Here is a 20,310-nt window from a genome sequence, read left to right on the forward strand (position 1 = left end):
CACACTGATTCGGACAAAGCGTGGAACAGTGTGATAAAGCAATCTCCATAAGATCAACACTTTGTATCACCAAGCCGCGCCTCCTCAGGTGTGCTTAGTCTTCGCTCAATCTGATGCACTATATTTTTATGTTCGATTAGATTAGATTTCTTTATTTATGTATGTTACAATATTTACTGGCAACATAATTAGATATTAAAATGACGGATAATGCTAGTTATTCAACGAATTTCACAAAGTATAAATAATTAATCAATGAGAATAAAGATTGAATGCAATTAGAATATCGATAATATAATAATGTGATGTAACTTCATAAATCGGCGGTGTTTCAACAAAAAAAAAGAGGGAGAAAAAGACTGTATGTCTGAGAGAGGGTAGTTGAGGTGGACGAAAAGAAAGAGATGCGACTGATCAAGAAGAGATGGGATATAGAGAAATAGAATGAAAATGGGAAAAAGACGGAAGAGGAGGAAAAAATAAGAGGATGATGAAGGAGAGGAATGAAAAGACGAAAAAAAAGAGGAAGAAGTGGATGATGGAGGTTTATAGAGAGAGGGGAAGGAAGAGGAGAAGGACCAAAGAATAAGAGAATAGGATGTGGAAGAAGTAGAAAATGAGGAGAAAGAAGAAGAGGGTGAGAAGACATGGAGAAGAGGAGAAAAGAGGAGGAGGAGGGAGAGGAACAAGAACAAGAACAAGAACAAGAAGAAGAAGAACAAGAAGCAGAACAAGAAGAAGAAGAAGAAGAAGAAGAGGAGAGAAGAAGAAAGAAGAGAAGAAGAAGAAGAAGAAGAAGAGGAGGAGGAGAGAGAAGAAGAAGAAGAAGAAGGAGAAGAAGAAGAGGAATGTGAGTGGGGATTAGCCCATACTCAAAGGGCAAGGTCACAGCATAGCAGACATCAACCTTGTCCTCTTAAGGAGGTGGGTCTGTAAGGAGTCAGAGAAGTGGGAGAAAGAGATAGAGAATATGCAATTAATGCATGTGTTTACGTAGAAGCAAAAGAAGAGTGAAGAGTTGAACGACGTTGAAAATGATCTATAGATATATTGAATTTGAGATAGAGAGAATATGCATGACAATGGAAGTAAGAAGGAGCAAAATACAGTGAGAGAGTGTGTGTGTGTGTGATAGAGAAAGAGTGAGAGAGTGAACGACGTTGAAAATGATCTATAGATATATTGAATTTGAGATAGAGAGAATATGCAATGACAATGGAAGTAAGAAGGAGCAAAATACAGTGAGAGAGTGTGTGTGTGTGTGATAGAGAAAGAGTGAGAGAGAGAGTGAGCGAACGGTGTTGCAAAGGAATGTGTAGCAAACGAAAGAAAGAGGAGGATGAAAATAAAATCGAATAAAAAAATGATAATCTCATATGAGACAGAATGGAGCTACCACACCTAGATAATATCACATGACATGTGATGAGTGGGTGATAGGATAATGGATGATATTTTAAAAAAGAGGGGAAAAAGAAAAAGAATGAAGGGATGAAACAAACAAGACCAAGATGATGATTGATGATGATGATGATGTGAAGAAGAAGAAGAAGAAGAAGAAGAAGGAAGAAGAAGAAGAAGAAGAGAAGAGAGAGAAGAAGAAGAAGAAGAAAAGAAGAAGAAGAAGAAGTAGTAGTAGTAGAAGAGAGGAAGATCATGGAGGTCGAGAAAATGGCAAAGTAAAGATTGGTTACAGAAGATATCTCAATCTTTCCAAATTATATAATTGAGAAGAGAATATTATTGTCAATGGAATAAAATATACAATTCATGATTCAATATTAATAAGAATATACTTCTTGATGAATAAATATAATAGATTATTTTGAACAAGAATGAACAGTTAATATTACATCAGATATACCGGTAGCAGCTATCCTCTATAGAAGGCAGTGGCAAGGCAGTGAATTGGCAACGCTGTTCTGCTATATCTTCCCCCACTGCCATCATAAAGTGGACCTCACTATAATAGTGATCCAATCAAATTTCATTGATAAAAAGCACTATGTATACAATCGAATTCCATTGATAGAAAGCAAAAGCTGTAAATATCAAACAATATTTTCAAGCCATTTCCATTGAAAGGTCTGCTCTTTCTAATTATCCTTTTACAACATGCAAACGAGTCAAAGACACCTGGGATTCACAAGTGGATAATTTCCAATCGAAAGAGAGAGAGAGAGATAGTGAAAGAGAGAGAGAGATAGTGAAAGAGAGTGAGTGAGAGAGTTTGAGAGAGAATAAGCCCACAGAGTATAAAGGAGATTGAGTAAGAGAGAGTTGTGAGAGAGTAAAAGAGAGAGACTTGACAGAGAATAATATAGAGAGAACAGTGAGAGAAAGAGTAGGAGAGAGTGAGAGAGAGTTGAGAGGAAGAGTAAGAGAGACAAAGAGAGAGAATAAGCAAGAGAGAACAGTGAGGAAAATAGTAAGAGAGAGTCGGAGAGAGATTGAATGAGAGAGAGTGGGAAAGAGTGGGAGACAATGAGTAAGAGAGTGGAAGAGTAACAGAGAGTAACAGAGACAAAGAGAGAGGGTGAGCCAGAGAGAACAGTGAGAGAATTATAGTAAAAGAGAGTGAGAGAGAGTTGATTGATCGATTGATTGATTATTTTCCTCTATTAGGGCAGAGTTAGGAAACCTGGTCCTCTCTGCCACACAACCCTTAAAATTGTGAGTTGTGAAAATTGTTCAGTTGAAAGAGAGAGATTGACAGAGAGTGAGAGAGAATAAGAGAAAATTAGAGAGATTAAGAGAGAGAATAAGCCAAAGAGAACAGAAAAGAAGTAGTAAGAGAGAGTCAGAAAGAGTTGAGAGAGAGAGTGAGTGAGAGTGTGAGAGTGTGAGTGAGTAAGAGCATGTGAGAGAATAAGAGAGTGTCAGAGAGAGAGTAAGAGTGCTAAGAGAGAGAATAATATAGGAAGAACAGTGAGAGAAATAGTAAGAGAGAGAGCAGGAGAGTGTAAGAGAGAATGAGAGAGCTAAAAGAGTGAATAATATAGAAAGAAGAGGAAGAGAAAGAGTAAGAGAGAGTGAGAGAGAGTTGAGAGAGATAGAAAGAGCTAAGAGAGAGAACAGTGAGAGAAAAACAAAGAGAGAAAATAGCGGTGCACATTTTTCAAGAGAGTCCCATTAATCAAGCCAATAAAACCCTTCTGCTCACTCTGGAGGGTACTACAGGTGAATTCATTCCAAAATGTCAGCATCTCTTATAAACAGCATCCATTGCTACCTATTAAACCGATACTGAAAGTTTAAAGTTGATCTGACTATACCCTTTTTATTAGTCTGATATGTACAGCTTTTAACTGAAGCAATTAAATTGCCTCTGATATCGTGTAGATATCTCAGATATCATGTGAGATAATGGAGATTTTGTTGCTTTTTAAGTACGGTTAATTAATTTGAACTGTGAGCATTTTAAATCCTTCAAGATTTCAGTAGGTCAAGTTTTCAGTTTGTCAAGTTATAATCAGACCCTTGTGGATCACGTGTTATCTGCAGACTGTAATCTTCTATTTATATAAAAGCGAAATGGCACTCACTCACTCACTGACTACTGACTCACTGACTCACTCACTCACTCACTGACTGACTACTGACTACTGACTCACTGACTCACTCACTCACTCACTGACTGACTGACTGACTGACTGACTCACTCACTCACTGACTGACTCACTGACTCACTGACTGACTCACTCACTCACTGACTGACTGACTCACTCACTCACTCACTGACTGACTACTGACTACTGACTCACTGACTCACTCACTCACTCACTGACTGACTGACTGACTGACTGACTGACTCACTCACTCACTGACTGACTCACTGACTCACTGACTGACTCACTCACTCACTCACTGACTGACTGACTCACTCTCACTCACTGACTGACTCACTGACTCACTGACTAACTCACTCACTCACTCACTCACTCACTCACTCACTCACTCACTCACTCACTCGCAGAACTAAAAATCTACCGGACTAAAAACGCTCAAATTTCGTAGGTATGTTCAGTTGGTCTTTAGAGGCGCACTAAGAACGGATTTGAAAAAAATTCAAAAGATACGCCAGAAATCTGCGTTTTTCCATCGTTTTTTCAGATTTATCAAGAACAAATGAACAGAAATTGTTCAAATTTAGTACAGAAGCTCAGCTAGGGTGTAATAATGTTGTATTAGAAGGAATTTGCAATAACGTCAAAGATACACCCATAACTAGCGTTTTTCCAGCGTTTTTTAGCTTTTTCTTAGCTTTATCCAGTACAAATGAACAGAAAATGTTCAAATTTACTACAGAAGCTCAGCTGTGGTGTAATAATGTTGTGTTAGAAGGAATTTGAAATAACGCCAAAGATACACCCAAAATTAGCGTTTTTTTTGCGTTTTCTCAGTTATTTCATCAAGTAATAGACAGAAAGTTTTCAAATTTGGTACAGAGGTTTAGCTAGGGTTTAAAAATTTTGTGATGAGGTGACTTTAATATTTCATCAAAGATACGCCCAAAATGAGCGTTTTTCTCAGCTTTTCTGCGTTTTTTCAGTACTTTGACTTTCTGATGGAATGAAGCATGCTCAAATGAAAAATGCAGGCGAGTGAAGCGAGCCCGCTGATCTCATTTTTTGACGATCCAGCCGGGGGTCCAGGGGGCGGAGCCCCCTGGCTAGACTGATATGGCGAGCGAAGCGAGCCTGACGGCTAGTATGATATAGAGGAGAGAATCGGCTTAAACATGTAGAGGATAGGAAATACACGAATCATCACGTCTCAACTACTCAACTGATTAACTTTAAATTTTGCATCTTAAAGATTTTGAAATCTAAATCCTCAATTATTAAACCATAGAGAAACAATAGCATAAGTAGATTATCCCATGGTATAGGGCGTTTATGTCGCAACTTTTACTGTTATCTCAAGCCGCTAGTTTATGTAATTCTTTCCCGTGAAGCTGTGTGACACTGGTAGTCTCTCATATTGTGCCGTTCATACACTTGAGATAACAGTAAAAGTTGCGACATAAACGCCCTTTACCATGGGATATCTACTTACGCTACTGTTTCTCTATGATTAAACCGAGGATGGTTATAAGCCCATTTCAAATTCTCCAAGATTTCAGTCTGTCAAGTTTTTAATAAGACTCTTGCGAAGCACGGGTTACCTGCTGGTCGTTGAATAAATAATTTATTCCAGGATTTTCGTAGCATTGATTATCATAAATATAAATATGATTCATGTTCCTTGGAAGTCCTTAGTTCTTATTTTTTAGTCTCTTGATAAATAAAATTGTGATGTCTTGTTGTTGTGATGGAAACTGATACAGAATATTCTCAAAACTCAAAAAACCGGATCTCACATTTTGCACACCTGAAATTAAACCGCTCCGACATTTTTATTTTATTTTATTTCTCATCACTCTACTGTTGCCAGGCCAACACAGCCGCTCCAGTAGATCTTGTTTTCAAAGTTGAGAGTGAATTTTCAAAATAGACCACGACTTTTGTTTTTCAGAAAAACAAAAACCAAAAAAAAAAAAAAACGACAGCTGACTGAGAGTGGTTTGATGCGGACCACACCTTTAAAGAAGAAGAAGGAGATGATGATGAAGAATAAGGGAGTGATGAAGAAGAAGAAGAAGAAGAAGAAGAAAGAAGAAGAAGAAGAAGAAGAAGAAGACAGAAGAAGCAGAAGAAGAAGCAGAAGAAGAAGGAGAAGGTGAAGAAGAAGAAGGAGAAAAAGGAGTTGCAGGAGAAGGAGAAGAAGGAGAAGGAGAAGAAGGAGAAGGAGAAGAAGGAGAAGGAGAAGAAGGAGAAGAAGGAGAAGAAGAAGAAGAAGAAGGAGAGGGAGAAATGGGTAGAGGATTGTTAAAATAATGAGAAACTGGTTTATAAAATTGAAAATCGTGAGACTGTTGGTTGAAAGAAATGGATCAAGTTCTCTTTCAATGATCTCGTTCTTGGACAATCTGCTATTATTTTTTCTGTCAAAATTAATTGCAAAAACAGCTGTCCAACGAGTTCAGCCAATTTTACACAGTTTTTTACAAAAAAATAAAGATTGGTTCCTTCAAAATGGAAGAACGAAGTAATCGTTTGCATACAAAATTATCCTGTCCTATAAATATATGAGTGGCACAGTTTATCAGTCAATATTCTAGCTCAAATTGCTGGTTATAAACTTTTCTGCTTTTTGATCCTTGTTTTGTAGTAACTTCTATGCCCGGACTCACAAACGTCTGTTAAATTTAACCGCAATTAAATGATATCATCGCACAGTCAATCAACTCGTTCTCTTGACATTGGTCTCGTTAGATGACGCCAATAACCGCGGTAAATTTAATAGACGTACAAGTCGTACGTGCAATTAGGAGTTTGAATATTACTTTTGAACAATTTCTTGTATCTATTCCCAATAAAATTGACAAATTTCTCCAACACTAAAAAGATGTGACAACACCATTCATCATTACTTAGGTGTGTCAAAAACTGATAATCTACTAGTAGTTCTGTGAACAGAAGACCTCACGCAGTATTCTCATCCACAAGTACCTGACAGAAACTATAGACCTTATGGAAATACAGCAATAGACTGGCTTCTCCACACATCTGTGTAATCACTTGTCAGCTGATGTATGATGAATAGTTCTATAGTCTGATTTTTACTCTAATATTGGCGTATGAAGGAGGCTCCATTTTCCTTTTATATTATCCTTGAAATGCGAAATTTCCAAAAACCTTGTATATACGACGACGAGCAATTAAAAAAGGAACATATCTGTCAAATTTCATGAAAATCTATTACCGCGTTTCGTCGTAAATGCGCAACATATAAACATTTAAACATTTGAACATTCAAACATTTAAACATTCAAACATTTGAACATTAAGAGAAATGCCAAACCGTCGACTCGAATCTTACACCTCACTTCGCTCGGTCAATTAAGTCCTTGTTATGCTAAGTCCAATAATGGCAAAGTCCCATTACGAAAGATGCTTTCTTCTAGCAAAGACCTTGACTTAGCTGCTTGAGACTGATTCAACTGACTTGATTTGAACTTGAAACTCAACCTGTTCTATTATGTAATTCAAATTAGCTTAACTAGTATGGCGTGACTTTTATAGTTTACCGTTTCTTTCCTACACTTTACTGTACTATACTATAGTGTGGTCTACGTTAAGGTGCGTACAGATTTACGCGCCGCGAACATGAGCAATTCACTTTTAATCAGCTGATGCCAAGCTTTTTATATCCATATCTAATACCGTCTCTGTAAAAATACAGCTGATTAAAAGTAAATTGCTCATGTTCGCGGCGCGTATATCTGTACGCTCCTTTATGGTGGCAGATTTGATTAACATTGGTGCTGCTATCCTTGTCTATCATTTGACAAAGCAAATAGCGCTATCCTTTTCTACCTCCTTCCATAGTGAGGTCCATGTTATAATGACAATGTTTGATTGCAATGGTATTGCTATCCTTGTATATCATTCAACAAAGCTAATAGCTCTATCTCTTTCTCGCTTTGCTCTGTTGCCAGATCGTCTCTCAAAAATGTAGGATTGATAATTGATTAACAAAATATTTCATCAAAATTATGGAAATTCATTATGAAAAAATTAAAAAATATAATTTCTGGCTTAATAAATATGATTGATTATTATGAACGAGAACGAACATTTAATATTACATCAATAAACCTGTATCAGCTACCGTATATAGAAGCATTGACAAGACAGAGGATCGGTAACGTTTTTCTCCTTTCTCTTAGAATAATTAAAAATAATATAATCTCTTGCTTAATAAAATATTATTGATTATTATAACGAGAACGACAGTTAATATACATCAATAAACCTGTATCAGCTACCGTCTATAGAAGGCATTGACAAGACCAGGATCGGTAACGTTTTTCTCCTTTCTCCTATGAATAATTGAATAATATAATCTCTTGCTTAATAGAATATAATATCGATTTTTTCTAACAAGAGAAAATGAGCATTAATATTCAATCAATAAAACGCTTGTATCAGCTACGTCTATACGAAGGCCATTGACAATAAACAGAGGATCAGCAACGTTGTTCTCCTTTCTCATATGAAATAATCAAATAATATAATCTTTTCTTGCTTAATAAAATATAATTGATTATTATGAACGAGAACGAACACTTAATATTACATCAATAAACCTGTATCAGCTACCGTCTATAGAAGGCATTGACAAGACAGAGGATCGGCAATGTTGTTCTGCTATCTTTCTCCACTGCCATTATAACGTGGACCTCACTATAGTGTGAAGATGAATTATGACTTGTGTATAGGAGCCAATCATGGAGTTGACAGTGATATTGCTAATTGTCAACTTGCGTCATTAACAGACAAACTTCTCAGTTCAGGACGCAACTTTGAAACTCGTGTTACAAACCTGAAGTGAGGTTTGCACCACCATGAGATCTACTTCAAACTGTCATCTATATAATAAGAGAGAGAAGAGTTGTGTTTGTTCGCATCAAAACATGTCAACTTGTGGATTGCATACCGGAAAAACGGGAATGATTTAGACCTCCAAATTTTGCACATACATTCTAAAAATATCAATCTCGTGCACCTCATAGTCCAAATTTCAATTTGTCCTCTAGATTTTTCAGAATTAATGAATGTTCAAATTTAATTCATGAGACATGAATTGAACATATACCATGATGCTAATCGACCATGAATACATACCGTTAGTATAGAACTATAATTGACCGAGCGAAGTGAGGTCTAAGATTCAAGTCGACGGTTTGGCATTTCTCTTTATGTTTAAATGTTTTAAACGGCGAAACGCAGCAATAGATTTTCATGAAATTTGACAGGTATGTTCCTTTTTAATTGTGCGTCGACGTATATACAAGGTTCTTGGAAATTTTGAACTTCAAGGAATATAAAAGGAAAAGGAGCCCCTTCATACGCCAATATAGAGTAAAAATCAGACTATAGAATTATCATCATAAATCAGCAGTCGAGTGGATTATAAATTGCATGCCATGACACATGCAATTCAATATCTCAATGTAACTTGGTGAAAAATAGCTGCTGTGTGGACTATTAATTGCATGCCTCATTGAATGAAATTTTTATGAACATGCAATTTTTATTTTGATTGCATGCAATTAATAACTAAAATAACATGGTATTGTCTCTCGACCTTTCTCTGCTTGAACTCGGACAGTATGTCTTGAAGGAGATCTGCTTTTGATGTTAGAATTTTGATACCCAACCCCAACAGCCATTAGCCGTTTTCATTCCGATTTCTCGCCGACACGACATACAGACAGGATTTACTCTGAAGGACAGTATAAGAGGAGGCTGTGGTCTATAGCTGCGGGAGGTCTACTGTTCACAGAACTACCAGTATAGACTAAGAAAATAATTATTGAACTGTATATGATATGAAAAAAGCAATTTGTAATTACTATAGATAATATTGTTATGCATCTACATGAATTGGCGGAGCTTTGGACATATCAATGTCCATTCTTCGGAAAGAATATTAAAAATATCCTCCCCACTACCTCTCTACCAAAAGAGAGGAGAGTGCCTGATGAATTTTGACAAATTTGTTAATTTTGTTTCTGTTTGTGTATTGTTGCAGATCGGAGACGCACCTGGAGGATGAAGGCGAATGCCAGCTGAGACAGGTCCGGGGGCGGGCTCGTGTGGGTGGGGGGAATCAAGCACAAGATAGTAGTGATGGGGGCGGCTAGGGTGGGGAAATCATCCCTCATACAACAGTTCCTCTACTCCACGTTCACGCCTAAGTACAAGCGAACCGTTGAGGAGATGCATCATGGCGATTTCACTGGTAAATCAACAATAGTTATTTGTGCACTAGTGCGCAAAGTGACAGTTTGCTGCACCAAAAGAAACGTTTACGCACGAGCGTAGGTGAGTGCGGAATGATGGTTTCTTGAGTGCAGCAGAGGAACTTTGCGCACGTATTTCACATTAAATTTTTCCTACAGTTAGTGGGTAATTATGGGTAAAATTCCCTGAAATCGATCAAGTGTTTTTCTGTGTAATTTTATTATGAATAAAAACCTTAATCTATTTAAAATTGAATAATAATAATTAAATTAATGAAGGCACATAATGGCAAGGCAACGCCGTTCTCCACTGCCATATTATAACGTGGACCACAGTCAGTGTTACCAACGTAAATTTTATTTTCCTGTACTGGTGCCCCATATAACCTACTAACTATTTTGCGTTGTCATGCTGCAAATCTGGAGTACACAAAGTACTCACTTTGCGCACTAGAGCGGAAAAGTGACTCAGCAATCAGTGCAGAAATGGTCACTTTTCAAGGTATCTGTAGGAAAAGTAAATTATTATACAGTAGTAGTAGAGTATGAGTAAAAATAGAAACCTAAGAACCCTTTTAAAAATTATTAGTCACAACATAATTATTATATGATGCTAATTTTCTTCACAAATTTCGGCTATATGATGCAATTACAAGTCTCTCAAAAAGGTTACTAAGATTTATATTTTTATTTATATTCAAGATTAACGCTAAAAAAGAGAGACAGTAGTATAATACTCTATGTCGATTAATCAATAATGTGAGTTATGAAAGTGCGTACAGATATACGAACCGCGAACATGAGCAATTCACTTTTAATCAGCTGACTATATCTGTATTTTACAGAAACGGTGAGATACAGATATAAAAAGCTTGGCATCAGCTGATTAAAAGTGAATTGCTCATGTTTGTGGCGCGTATATCTGTACGCATCTTAAGAAGACAATTTACAGGAGCAACGGTTTAAATTGTCAAAAATATTCGATATTTTATTAATAAATTATTAATACTAAATTGTTGAAAGACGATCTGGCAACAGAGCAGAGCGGGAAAGAGATAGCGCTATCCTTGTCTATCATTCAACAAAGCGAATAGCGCTATCTCCTTCTCGCTTTGCTCTGTTGCCAGATTGTTTTTTTAGAAATGTAGAAATAAAATCAAAATATATGACAAAATATTCAATTTCAATACCGTAATCAAAATTTATCATTGAAAAATATATTTTCTTGACAAATAAAAATAATTGATTAAAACAAGAATGAACAGTTAATATCAGGTATCAGGTATCCTCTATAGAAGATAGTGACAAGGCAGAGACACGGCACCCTGTTCACCTATCTTTCTCCACTGAAATAGACCTCATAGATCTCATAGAAAGCAGGCCTTAGATCTACTAGAATTTTAACACAATTTATGAAATGAATTCTCATTAGTTCTACTGTGCTTTCCAGTAACTTCCACCTTACCCTGGAAGCGAATTTTCATCAGTTTTGTTTCATTTTGCAGTGGCCGGAGTCCACCTAACCCTGGACATCCTAGATACATCTGGCTCGTTCGAATTCCCCGCTATGCGAGCACTCTCCATCTCATCAGCTGACGCTTCATCCTTGTCTACTCAGTGGTGGATGCGGCGACCTTTGACGAAGCACGGGTGATCCGCGACCAGATCATTGAGACTAAGGGCAACCGGGCTGTGCCCTTGTGGTCGTGGGGAACAAGCTGGATTTGGCTGATGAGAGCCGAGAGGTACGTGAAATTTATCAGAAATAGGCTGAAGATAACGTACAGAATTCCATATTAATTCTCTACAAAAAATGTTCTGTGCTAATTTTTGATAGAATGTGTAGTTTTGGAGATGTAAATGAAAAACTAGATCCTTGTCAATTACGCTTGAAATCAGCTCAAATTTTGCTTCTATTATTGGATATGACCAAGCCTGTACGGTCAGAGAATACGGTACTTATAGAGAAATTTGTCCTCTACAAAACAGATCCCTTGCAAGTTTTTGATAGGATGTGCAGTTTTGGAGATATAATTGAAAATCCCAATCTCTGCCAATCACGCTTCGAATTCGCTCAAATTTCGCTTCTATTATTGGCTATGTGGGGTTTTAAGATACTGATCTTGTAGAGAAATCTGTTCCCTACAAAAAAGGTCTCTTACAAACTTTGGCTAAGATGTGTAGTTTTGGAAATCCAATTGAAAAACTAAATCACTGTCAATTACGCTTGAAATACTCTCAAATTTCGCTTATATTATTGACAAAACAAGTTTAAAAAATACAAGTCATGTAGATAAATTTATTTCCTTCAAAAACGATCCTCTACAAAATTTGGATAAAATGTGTAGTTTTGGAAATATTATTGATAAACCAAATCCCTGTCAATCACGCTTCAAATCTGCTCGAATTCTGCTTCTATTATTGACTATGCAGGATTCAGAGATATGAGATATGTATCTTGTAGAAAAACTCATTTCCCACAAAAAAGGTTCTCTACAAATTTTTGATATGATGTGTAGTTTTCGAGATATAATTGAAAAACTGAAACTCTGTCAACTCTGTCTGAGATCGCAATATTACTAGTCAAAGCTTCAGAGCAAGTACAGCAGTCAACCGTCGTTGAAATTGGATGGTGAAGGGAAAAGTGGCTCAGTTTTATTAAAATTGTGACCTTACCTCTCAATATTTCGCAAAATTACAAGATATGATTTGTAGAAAATTTATTGGGCTACAAATTATGTTCAGTCACATTTTTCTATATCTATCAAAATAAAGCCGCAATTGACCGAATAGCATGAAAGTGTTGCATTTCCAGCTTCAACAGTCATCAACAAAAGTTGTATAATTTCTTATGGGAATAGTCGACATTACAATAAAAGACTATGATATTGTAGAGAATTTTGTGCTCTAAAATAAAGTATTCCTACAAAATTTAGTTATTGTCAACCATTTGGAACTTAGAATCAATAAACTGTTGATTATTGTTAGAACTTGACCGAAGAAGTATGTTCAAAAGCTCTATTACTTCCTCCCTATAAATTTTTGAGACATGAATTTGTAATAGTTTTGTAGACAATTTCATGCTCTATAAAAAAGGTCATATTCAAAATTCAGTTCAAGTACAAGGTTAAGAAGTTATTAACGAAAAACAATGGATACATACAAGAATTTTGTGGAAAGTTGACTTTTCAGAGCATTCTAGCTGTTCCACTAATTATTTTAAAATCAAAGTAACTGATACATCTTGTACAGAATTAAATTTTAAACAAGAAAGGTTGTGACAATAATTCCTTTTAACTCAACCGTATAGAGTTATAAGCGAAAAATCGGGAAAGTGTTACAATTCTTCATCAAATGAGACCTGAAAATTCTCAAGTAGAGCTGCCTACTTGAGAGACCATTGGTATTGAAAACATGAACGCTCACGACATCTAACGGGAGAATCTGTAACTAGAGTTATTTGAGAATATCGTACATGGCTTCAGTTTTATGCTAATTACAAGCTTATTGTTCGTTAAATCAAGAAATATCATATGAAATAATCTGTAGAAAACAATTTTTTACATCATTTTCAATAATAATATCACCTACTGAATCAGAAACTTCTCGGTATTTCATTGAAAACCATCGCTAAAAATGATCTCTTTCAATAGTCACATCAACTTATTTTACTACATTATCTGTTTTATTCGTTATTCGATTGCTAATAAAATAGATGAAACGTGTGTAAAAATTCATTCTCTACAAATAATGTTCAGTGATATTTTTCGATTAAGTGAACCGTAAACTTGAAATTTGAAGAAAACTTCACTCATACTGCAAAACAAGTTCTGATAGTTCCAGCTTCTGACGCTAGGTGTCAGGAGCGTTCAGTCTTTCAATTTCTTCACAGCGCTTCAGCAATCATTCTCTCAGATCAAGAGAGTGTTTTCAAGATAGACTGATAAATTTTGGTAGTCGCTCCAGTTTTTTGCTTATAACTCTGGAACTAAGCGGTTTTATGAAATTTTACAGGAATACAATTTTGTAGGGAATGAGATTTCCTATCAGAATATACCCAATTGAAGCTTCAAATAAGAAAAATAGCAGAGTCATGGAGCTTCAAAACTAACAAATTGATACTGAAGTGTACCCCAATATTTATGATGCATCTCAAAGTGCCAAAAGGAAACTCTTTTATGGTAAAAGGTCAGTTTTTCAAGCTGAAAATTGCATTTTCCACAGGTGTTCAAAGAACTGCTGACCCAGGCGAAAGTCAAATACAACCTGAGCCCAGCTTTGAGGCGCCGACGCCGTCAATCTCTGCCGATGACGCAGGGGGGTCTGGGTGGAGGTGCGAACACCCCCAATCCCGCCATTCCCTCTGCCGCACAGTTGGCTCACCTGCAACGCATACAGGAAAAGCATGCCGCCTCCGGGGGCGGAGCTGTGGGGGCGGGCGGCAAGAGGAATTCCTGTGTCATATCGTAGGGCACACTCTTCAGAAGTTCAATATCCTATTTTAAGTTTTGAATCGAGGTAGGAGATATAAGAAACAACAAGTTTTGAGGATTTGAGGCAAGGTAGAGGCATGCGTCAACCTTACAGTTTGGATACTGGTTAGTTGATGTAAGGATTTCAGGCAAGGTAGAGGAAAGGTTGAGGCATGCCTCAACACAAGGGTGAAACTAGCTTATGAAAACTGAAGAATTTTGCATTTTATTCTTTAAGAAGTAAGTTTTGATGATCTGAGGCAAGGTTGAGGCATGCGTCAAGCTTACAGCTTTCAGATAATGGTTGGTTGATGAGAGGATTTGAGGCAAGGTAGAGAAAAGTTTGAGACATGCCTCAACACAAAGGTGTAAAAACCTTTAAGGTGTCAACACCTTATAAAATACTGGAGAATTCGCACATTATTTTTTTAGGAAGCAAGTTTTGAGGATTTGAGGCAAGGTTGAGGCATGCATCAACCTTACAGCTTTCAGATAATGGTTGGTTAATGAGAAGACTCGAGTAAAGGTAGAGGAAAGGTTGAGGCATGCCTAAACACAAGGGGGCATGCTTTACGACCAACTGGAGAATTTTGTTTTAAGCTTAGATTGTCTTATTCAACTGTCTTATCCAGCCAGTAGATATTAGAAGAGTATTCATTATCGTTTTTGAATATTAGAGGCAAGATAGGGTTGAGAAAGCCTTTTTGAGGCAATTTATTTCGTGTGTCATATCATAGAACACATTTCAGAAATCTATTATTCGTTTTTCAAGATTGAGGCTAGGTAGGGAAATAAATGACAAGACTGCAGCTTTTGAATAATGGATAAGGCAAGGTTGAGGCATGCCTCGACGCAAGAGGGGAATTTCTGACATAGAACTGAACAATAATTATGTTTCAAGCTTAGTTGAGAATACTTTCATAAGTTTTGTTAAAAACTGGACTAATTTTGAGACGATTTTTGAGATAAAGTTCTAATATTATGAAAAGTATTCTTGTTTGACATTGGAAATCTTTTCTTGACAGTTTGGATTTATTCAACAAGTTGAATTATTCTAATAAGAATAATTCAGTAAATGAGAAAATAATTTGTCAGAGTCATTTAGGCTTTGAAGCTATGTAGTATGGGATTGTCTTCAGGGTTACTCAGTTCATATATGAAGAGATTGTAAACGTTTCCAAAAATTTGGTTCATACAGTATTCAGTATGATCTATCTTATTTTTCATACAATTCATTGTTCCAGAATTTTTCAACTGACAATGATCGGTTCCATTGTCGGCACTCTCTCTTATTTTCCCACAATAAAAATAATAAGAGATCCTGATGGAAAGCAAAATTTAAAAATAGTTCATCATAATAATGAAATTTATTATGAAGGAAAAGAGTTACCTAAAAAAGTGAATAAAAACCCAATTCCATATAGAATTGTGATGTTCCAATTATTTATTTGAATGAATAGTATTTTGTATAAAATAATACCGTAGTATAAGAGACTAAGAAACTAAGAAATACTGCTACAATTATAATTATATTTGTTCTGAAATAAATACTACAATTTTTATTGTCTTCTATTAATACTTCAATATTATAATTAGTCATGAAAGCGTTTAAAATTATTTGTTCTTCGTAATCTTACTATATTATAGATTTAATTTATGTAATTTATCTTGATAACAAAATAAGAATTTATACTTCCAATTTTTTTGAAATTTTCCGAGTCTTTTTAGTTTTAAATATCTCATAATATCTACCTCTATAACTCATTGAATTTTCATCTAAGTTATGTACTTTATTATGATAATAAAATAAATTGTTTTCCTCCCATTTTCTTGAGATTTTCAAAGTCTTATCAGTCTTATAAAACCCTTAATTACTACCTCCATTATTCTTTGAATGTTCTCTCTTCTTCCAAGTTTACAAAACAGCTTCACACTTGAGTATTTGTAATTAATTTGAACATTCTTTATTGATTGATACAATAAGTACATCATCAAGAATGATAGGGAGAGAAAAAATAAGGTAACCTTGTGCTATTCCTCTCCGAAATTTATATAAGGTAACACATAGTCAGAAATAGGTTGAGTCTTGTAGTTGTTTACTTCACAAAATTTTTAGTTCTTAATTATTTGTGAGAGATTATTTCAGAAGAGGAATTTGAAGAACAGCCAGTGCTTTAGGTGAGTTCCATACAACCAAAAAGTTGTGGAGAACTAAAAATCAACATTATGGATGAGAAAAAATGAAGTATTTAAATATAGGGCTACGCGAATAATTGTTTATTAATAAAATTATTATTTCATAGTACCCTTGTTTCCGAAACATTTTTATACAGACACAACACACAAAGTTCAAAATTATTTACGGTTAGTTCAACCTTCTGGTAGTCGCGCTCTACTCAATCACACGAGCAGTCGCGTGTTGTATTTTTTACAACATCCAATTTTCCAAGTATTATGTACTCTGTTTACTGTCAAAACATATTAATTAATTGTATAATTACTTTTCCCATCTTCTTGGATTATTTAACGCCTATGAACATTTGGATGATTACCATTTCATAGCCCAATAAGGTACATCAAGCAAAGCCATCAATGCTGTGTTATTGGTTCGCTTACAGTCACCCTTGCACTGTCGCGACTAAATGGCACCTAAAGACTGAACCATTGCTCGGTTGATACTGCAACTCAGTGGAGTGAAGGGGGGAAAGTTTAGGAATGCATACAGACTCATTCACTGACACTACCCCATCCAATAGTTTTGTGCAGCAAAAAACTGACACTGTTGTACCTTTTACAACAGCGCGACTGCCGGAAGGTTAACTCATTCATAGAATAGAATTTAAATTTTCTGAGGAGAATATTATACAATGGTCATTACCACTTATTGGCTCAGGAGTAGTAATGATTATTTGCCAGTTTATTTCAATTAAATTGAATAATTTGAAGTAAATTATTAATCATCAAGTATTATTGCTTAAATGTGTGAAGTATTTATGTATATCAAGCAAATTAATTAATTCCTGTATTTTACTTCCAGTATGAATCAATCTATCATTGATATATATATTTTTGTTGACTTTTTACACTATGGTACTGTCTGAAATAAATGCAAATATAAATATTCAATAAGTTTGATATCAATGTTTTCCTATATATGGTTAATTTATAAATGATTTGTTTATCATTTATTATGGTTTGTATAGATGGTTTACAATCATCTCTTGCGATGTCTTTCAATTGTAAGTTGACAAACCTCTTTAGATTCTGTGAAGTGAACAACTACAAGACTTAACCTATTTCGGACTATGTGTAACCTTATCTAAATTTGGGAGAGGAATATAGCACAAGGTTACCTTATTTTTCTCTACCTATCATTTTTGATGATGAACTTGTTGTATGAATCAATAGATGAAGATGAAGATTCCAGCTTGATATTATATATTACCATCTTTATTCCCATATTATAATATATAATGTATTATATTCCCAGCTTTATATTCCCATCATATTTATTAAAATTTATTATGAACTACGTTCATCACAATGATAATCTTTCTACCTTGTAACTTTTAAATACAATAATTTGTTGTGATTATATTATTGTATTAAGCTGGGTTTACACCAAAGTTATTAACAAAATGTTAGTAACTTAATCCTTATAGATTCTATTAGATTGAACATAACTTATCATACACATGATGAAGATGTGTGTTTGTCAACTTCCGTTCAATCTAATAGAATCTATAAGGATTAAGTTATTAACATTTTGTTAATAACTTTGGTGTAAACGCAGCTTTACATACTTTTCATTCTATTGAAATGCAATAAACGTTATCAAGTAGGTACCCTATTTTATTTAATTATGCTTTGATGATTTTAGTAGCCCTATAGAGGAAAGTGGGTATATATTTTGATGATTTATGATCATACCTTCTAGAATATCATAAAAATAGTATTGAGTATTTTGTAGAATGTCTTAAAAAGTGCTGGAACACTATAATAAGACTAATGTTTTTGTTCCTTCTTTTCTTTAATGTGATTCCAATTTATATTGGGCAAAGTTGGGATGAAGCCGGCCCTTTCCTGAACTTTGTCCCAATTATTGGAATAGATGCGAAAATATTTAAAAAGTGTTTATCTATTTATTTAGATACTAACATACTTTGTTTGAATTTAGACTGTAGTTTGAAATAAATATTATACCTACCTACTCTGTTACCTAGGATAATAGATAATTCTGATCACTAAAGCTGCGTTTACACCATAGTTATGAACAAAATGTTAATAACTTAATCCTTATAGATTCTATTAGATTGAACGGAACTTGACAAACACATATGTTCATCATGTGTATGATAAGTTATTTTCAATCTAAGAATCTATCTATAAGGATTAAATAAAATGTTTATTTTTCCGTCCTTATAGATTCTATTAGATTGAACGGAACTTGACAAACACAATCATATGTTCATCATGTGTATGATAAGTTGTATCAATCTAAAATAGAATCTATAAGGAAGGAGAAATAACATTATGTTAATAACTTTGCTGTAATCGCAGCTTAAGCTACAAAGTTGATTATATTCAATGTCAAAATATTGTAGATTATTCAATAATTTATTGAAATGAATAATTAAAACTTACTTATATTCTCATTTCATTGAACTGATCATAATTGACTAGACTATCATGTTTTCAGAACGATACAATAAATCTTCCATGTCTAAAAATGTCCAAATTTTGTTGAAATTCAACAAATCTAGTAAAAAAGATAAAGCCACTGACATAATATTGACAATAACACAAGTGAAAAGTACCAAATTGAACCAAAAACACACTGTAGAAGTTTATTGAATGAAAATTGAAACAGATGAATTTTGTCAAAATTTCATCAGTAACTGAAATTTATTAAGATTTTATTTTGAATTCAAACTAGGACGTATTATTCTCAACTATTCACTATAATAATATTCCTATCTTGTCAACTATCATTTTGAGATTAGAGATTATAGAGATGATTTAAAAATGTGTCGATCTGGTATTTTAATTTAAGAATTGTAATCAAATACAGTTGAGAATTGAAAAATAATCAATTAATTATTATAGAGTAATAAAATTGTCATTATTAGAGTTATTTTGAGTCAATTATAATAAATAATTATTGTACCTGAATTATGGATAGTTCACTATAGTTACATGAATGTATTGTATATGTCTTGTTAGGAAAAGATTAATTATTATCAATAATAAATAAATATTATTGAATAAACTAATTGAAAGTGAGGATAAGTTATTCAAAGAATATGATTGAATGTAAAGAAATTAATGAATAGAGAAAAGAATAAATAAATTTATAAATTATTTGTAGAAGAGTGAGAAATTGAAATGTATTTGTGAGGAGTGAAACGGGTCATAAATGTAAAAAATATATGATAAAATATTATCTAAAGTTATATAGTTGAGTTGACAGTTGTGTCTTCTAGTATTTCTCTTATTTGAATATCCTGAAAAGAAAATAGAATTTCTTCCTAGTGAAATCTGAAGCGGAAACTCATAATTTCTGGACTCACCGATTTTTTGTACTAGAAAATCTTTCTAATATTTCCATCGATCTTATTTATTTATGTTTAGAATGAAAAGTTATAACTTCTGGTCTCACTGATCTTTTGTACTAGAAAATCTTTCCAATATTTCCATCCATCTTATTTATATATGTTCAGAATGAAAGTTAATTATTATGTTTAGAATTTCGTGAAGTGGACAACTACAAGAGTTGACCTATTTTGGACTATGTGTAACCTTATCTAAATTTGGGAGAGGAATAGCACAAGGTGACCTTATTTTTCTCTCCCTATCATTTTGATTATGTACTTATTGTATCAATCAATAAAGAATAAAGAATAACGAAGATAACAATAGGCTCAGCCAGAATTGATTTCCAACAAATTTCTATGAATAAAAGTAACAATAATTTCCATAGAATAT

General features: G+C 34.3%; 1 protein-coding gene across 1 annotated transcript in view; it reads left to right on the forward strand.

The window, feature by feature from the left end:
- Positions 1-14,330, forward strand: part of LOC111046756 (ras-related protein Rap-1) — an 18,784-nt gene extending 4,454 nt beyond the window's left edge. Inside the window, 6 exon segments of the mRNA XM_039436647.1 lie at positions 9,689-9,852; positions 11,359-11,448; positions 11,451-11,549; positions 11,552-11,602; positions 11,968-12,031; positions 14,056-14,330. Coding sequence (XP_039292581.1) covers positions 9,689-9,852; positions 11,359-11,448; positions 11,451-11,549; positions 11,552-11,602; positions 11,968-12,031; positions 14,056-14,323 — 736 coding nt within the window. The 3' untranslated portion in view covers positions 14,324-14,330.
- Positions 14,331-20,310: the final 5,980 nt, after the last annotated feature.

The sequence above is a fragment of the Nilaparvata lugens genome, chromosome 10 (genome assembly GCF_014356525.2).
Source record: "Nilaparvata lugens isolate BPH chromosome 10, ASM1435652v1, whole genome shotgun sequence".
Taxonomy (NCBI): domain Eukaryota; kingdom Metazoa; phylum Arthropoda; class Insecta; order Hemiptera; family Delphacidae; genus Nilaparvata; species Nilaparvata lugens.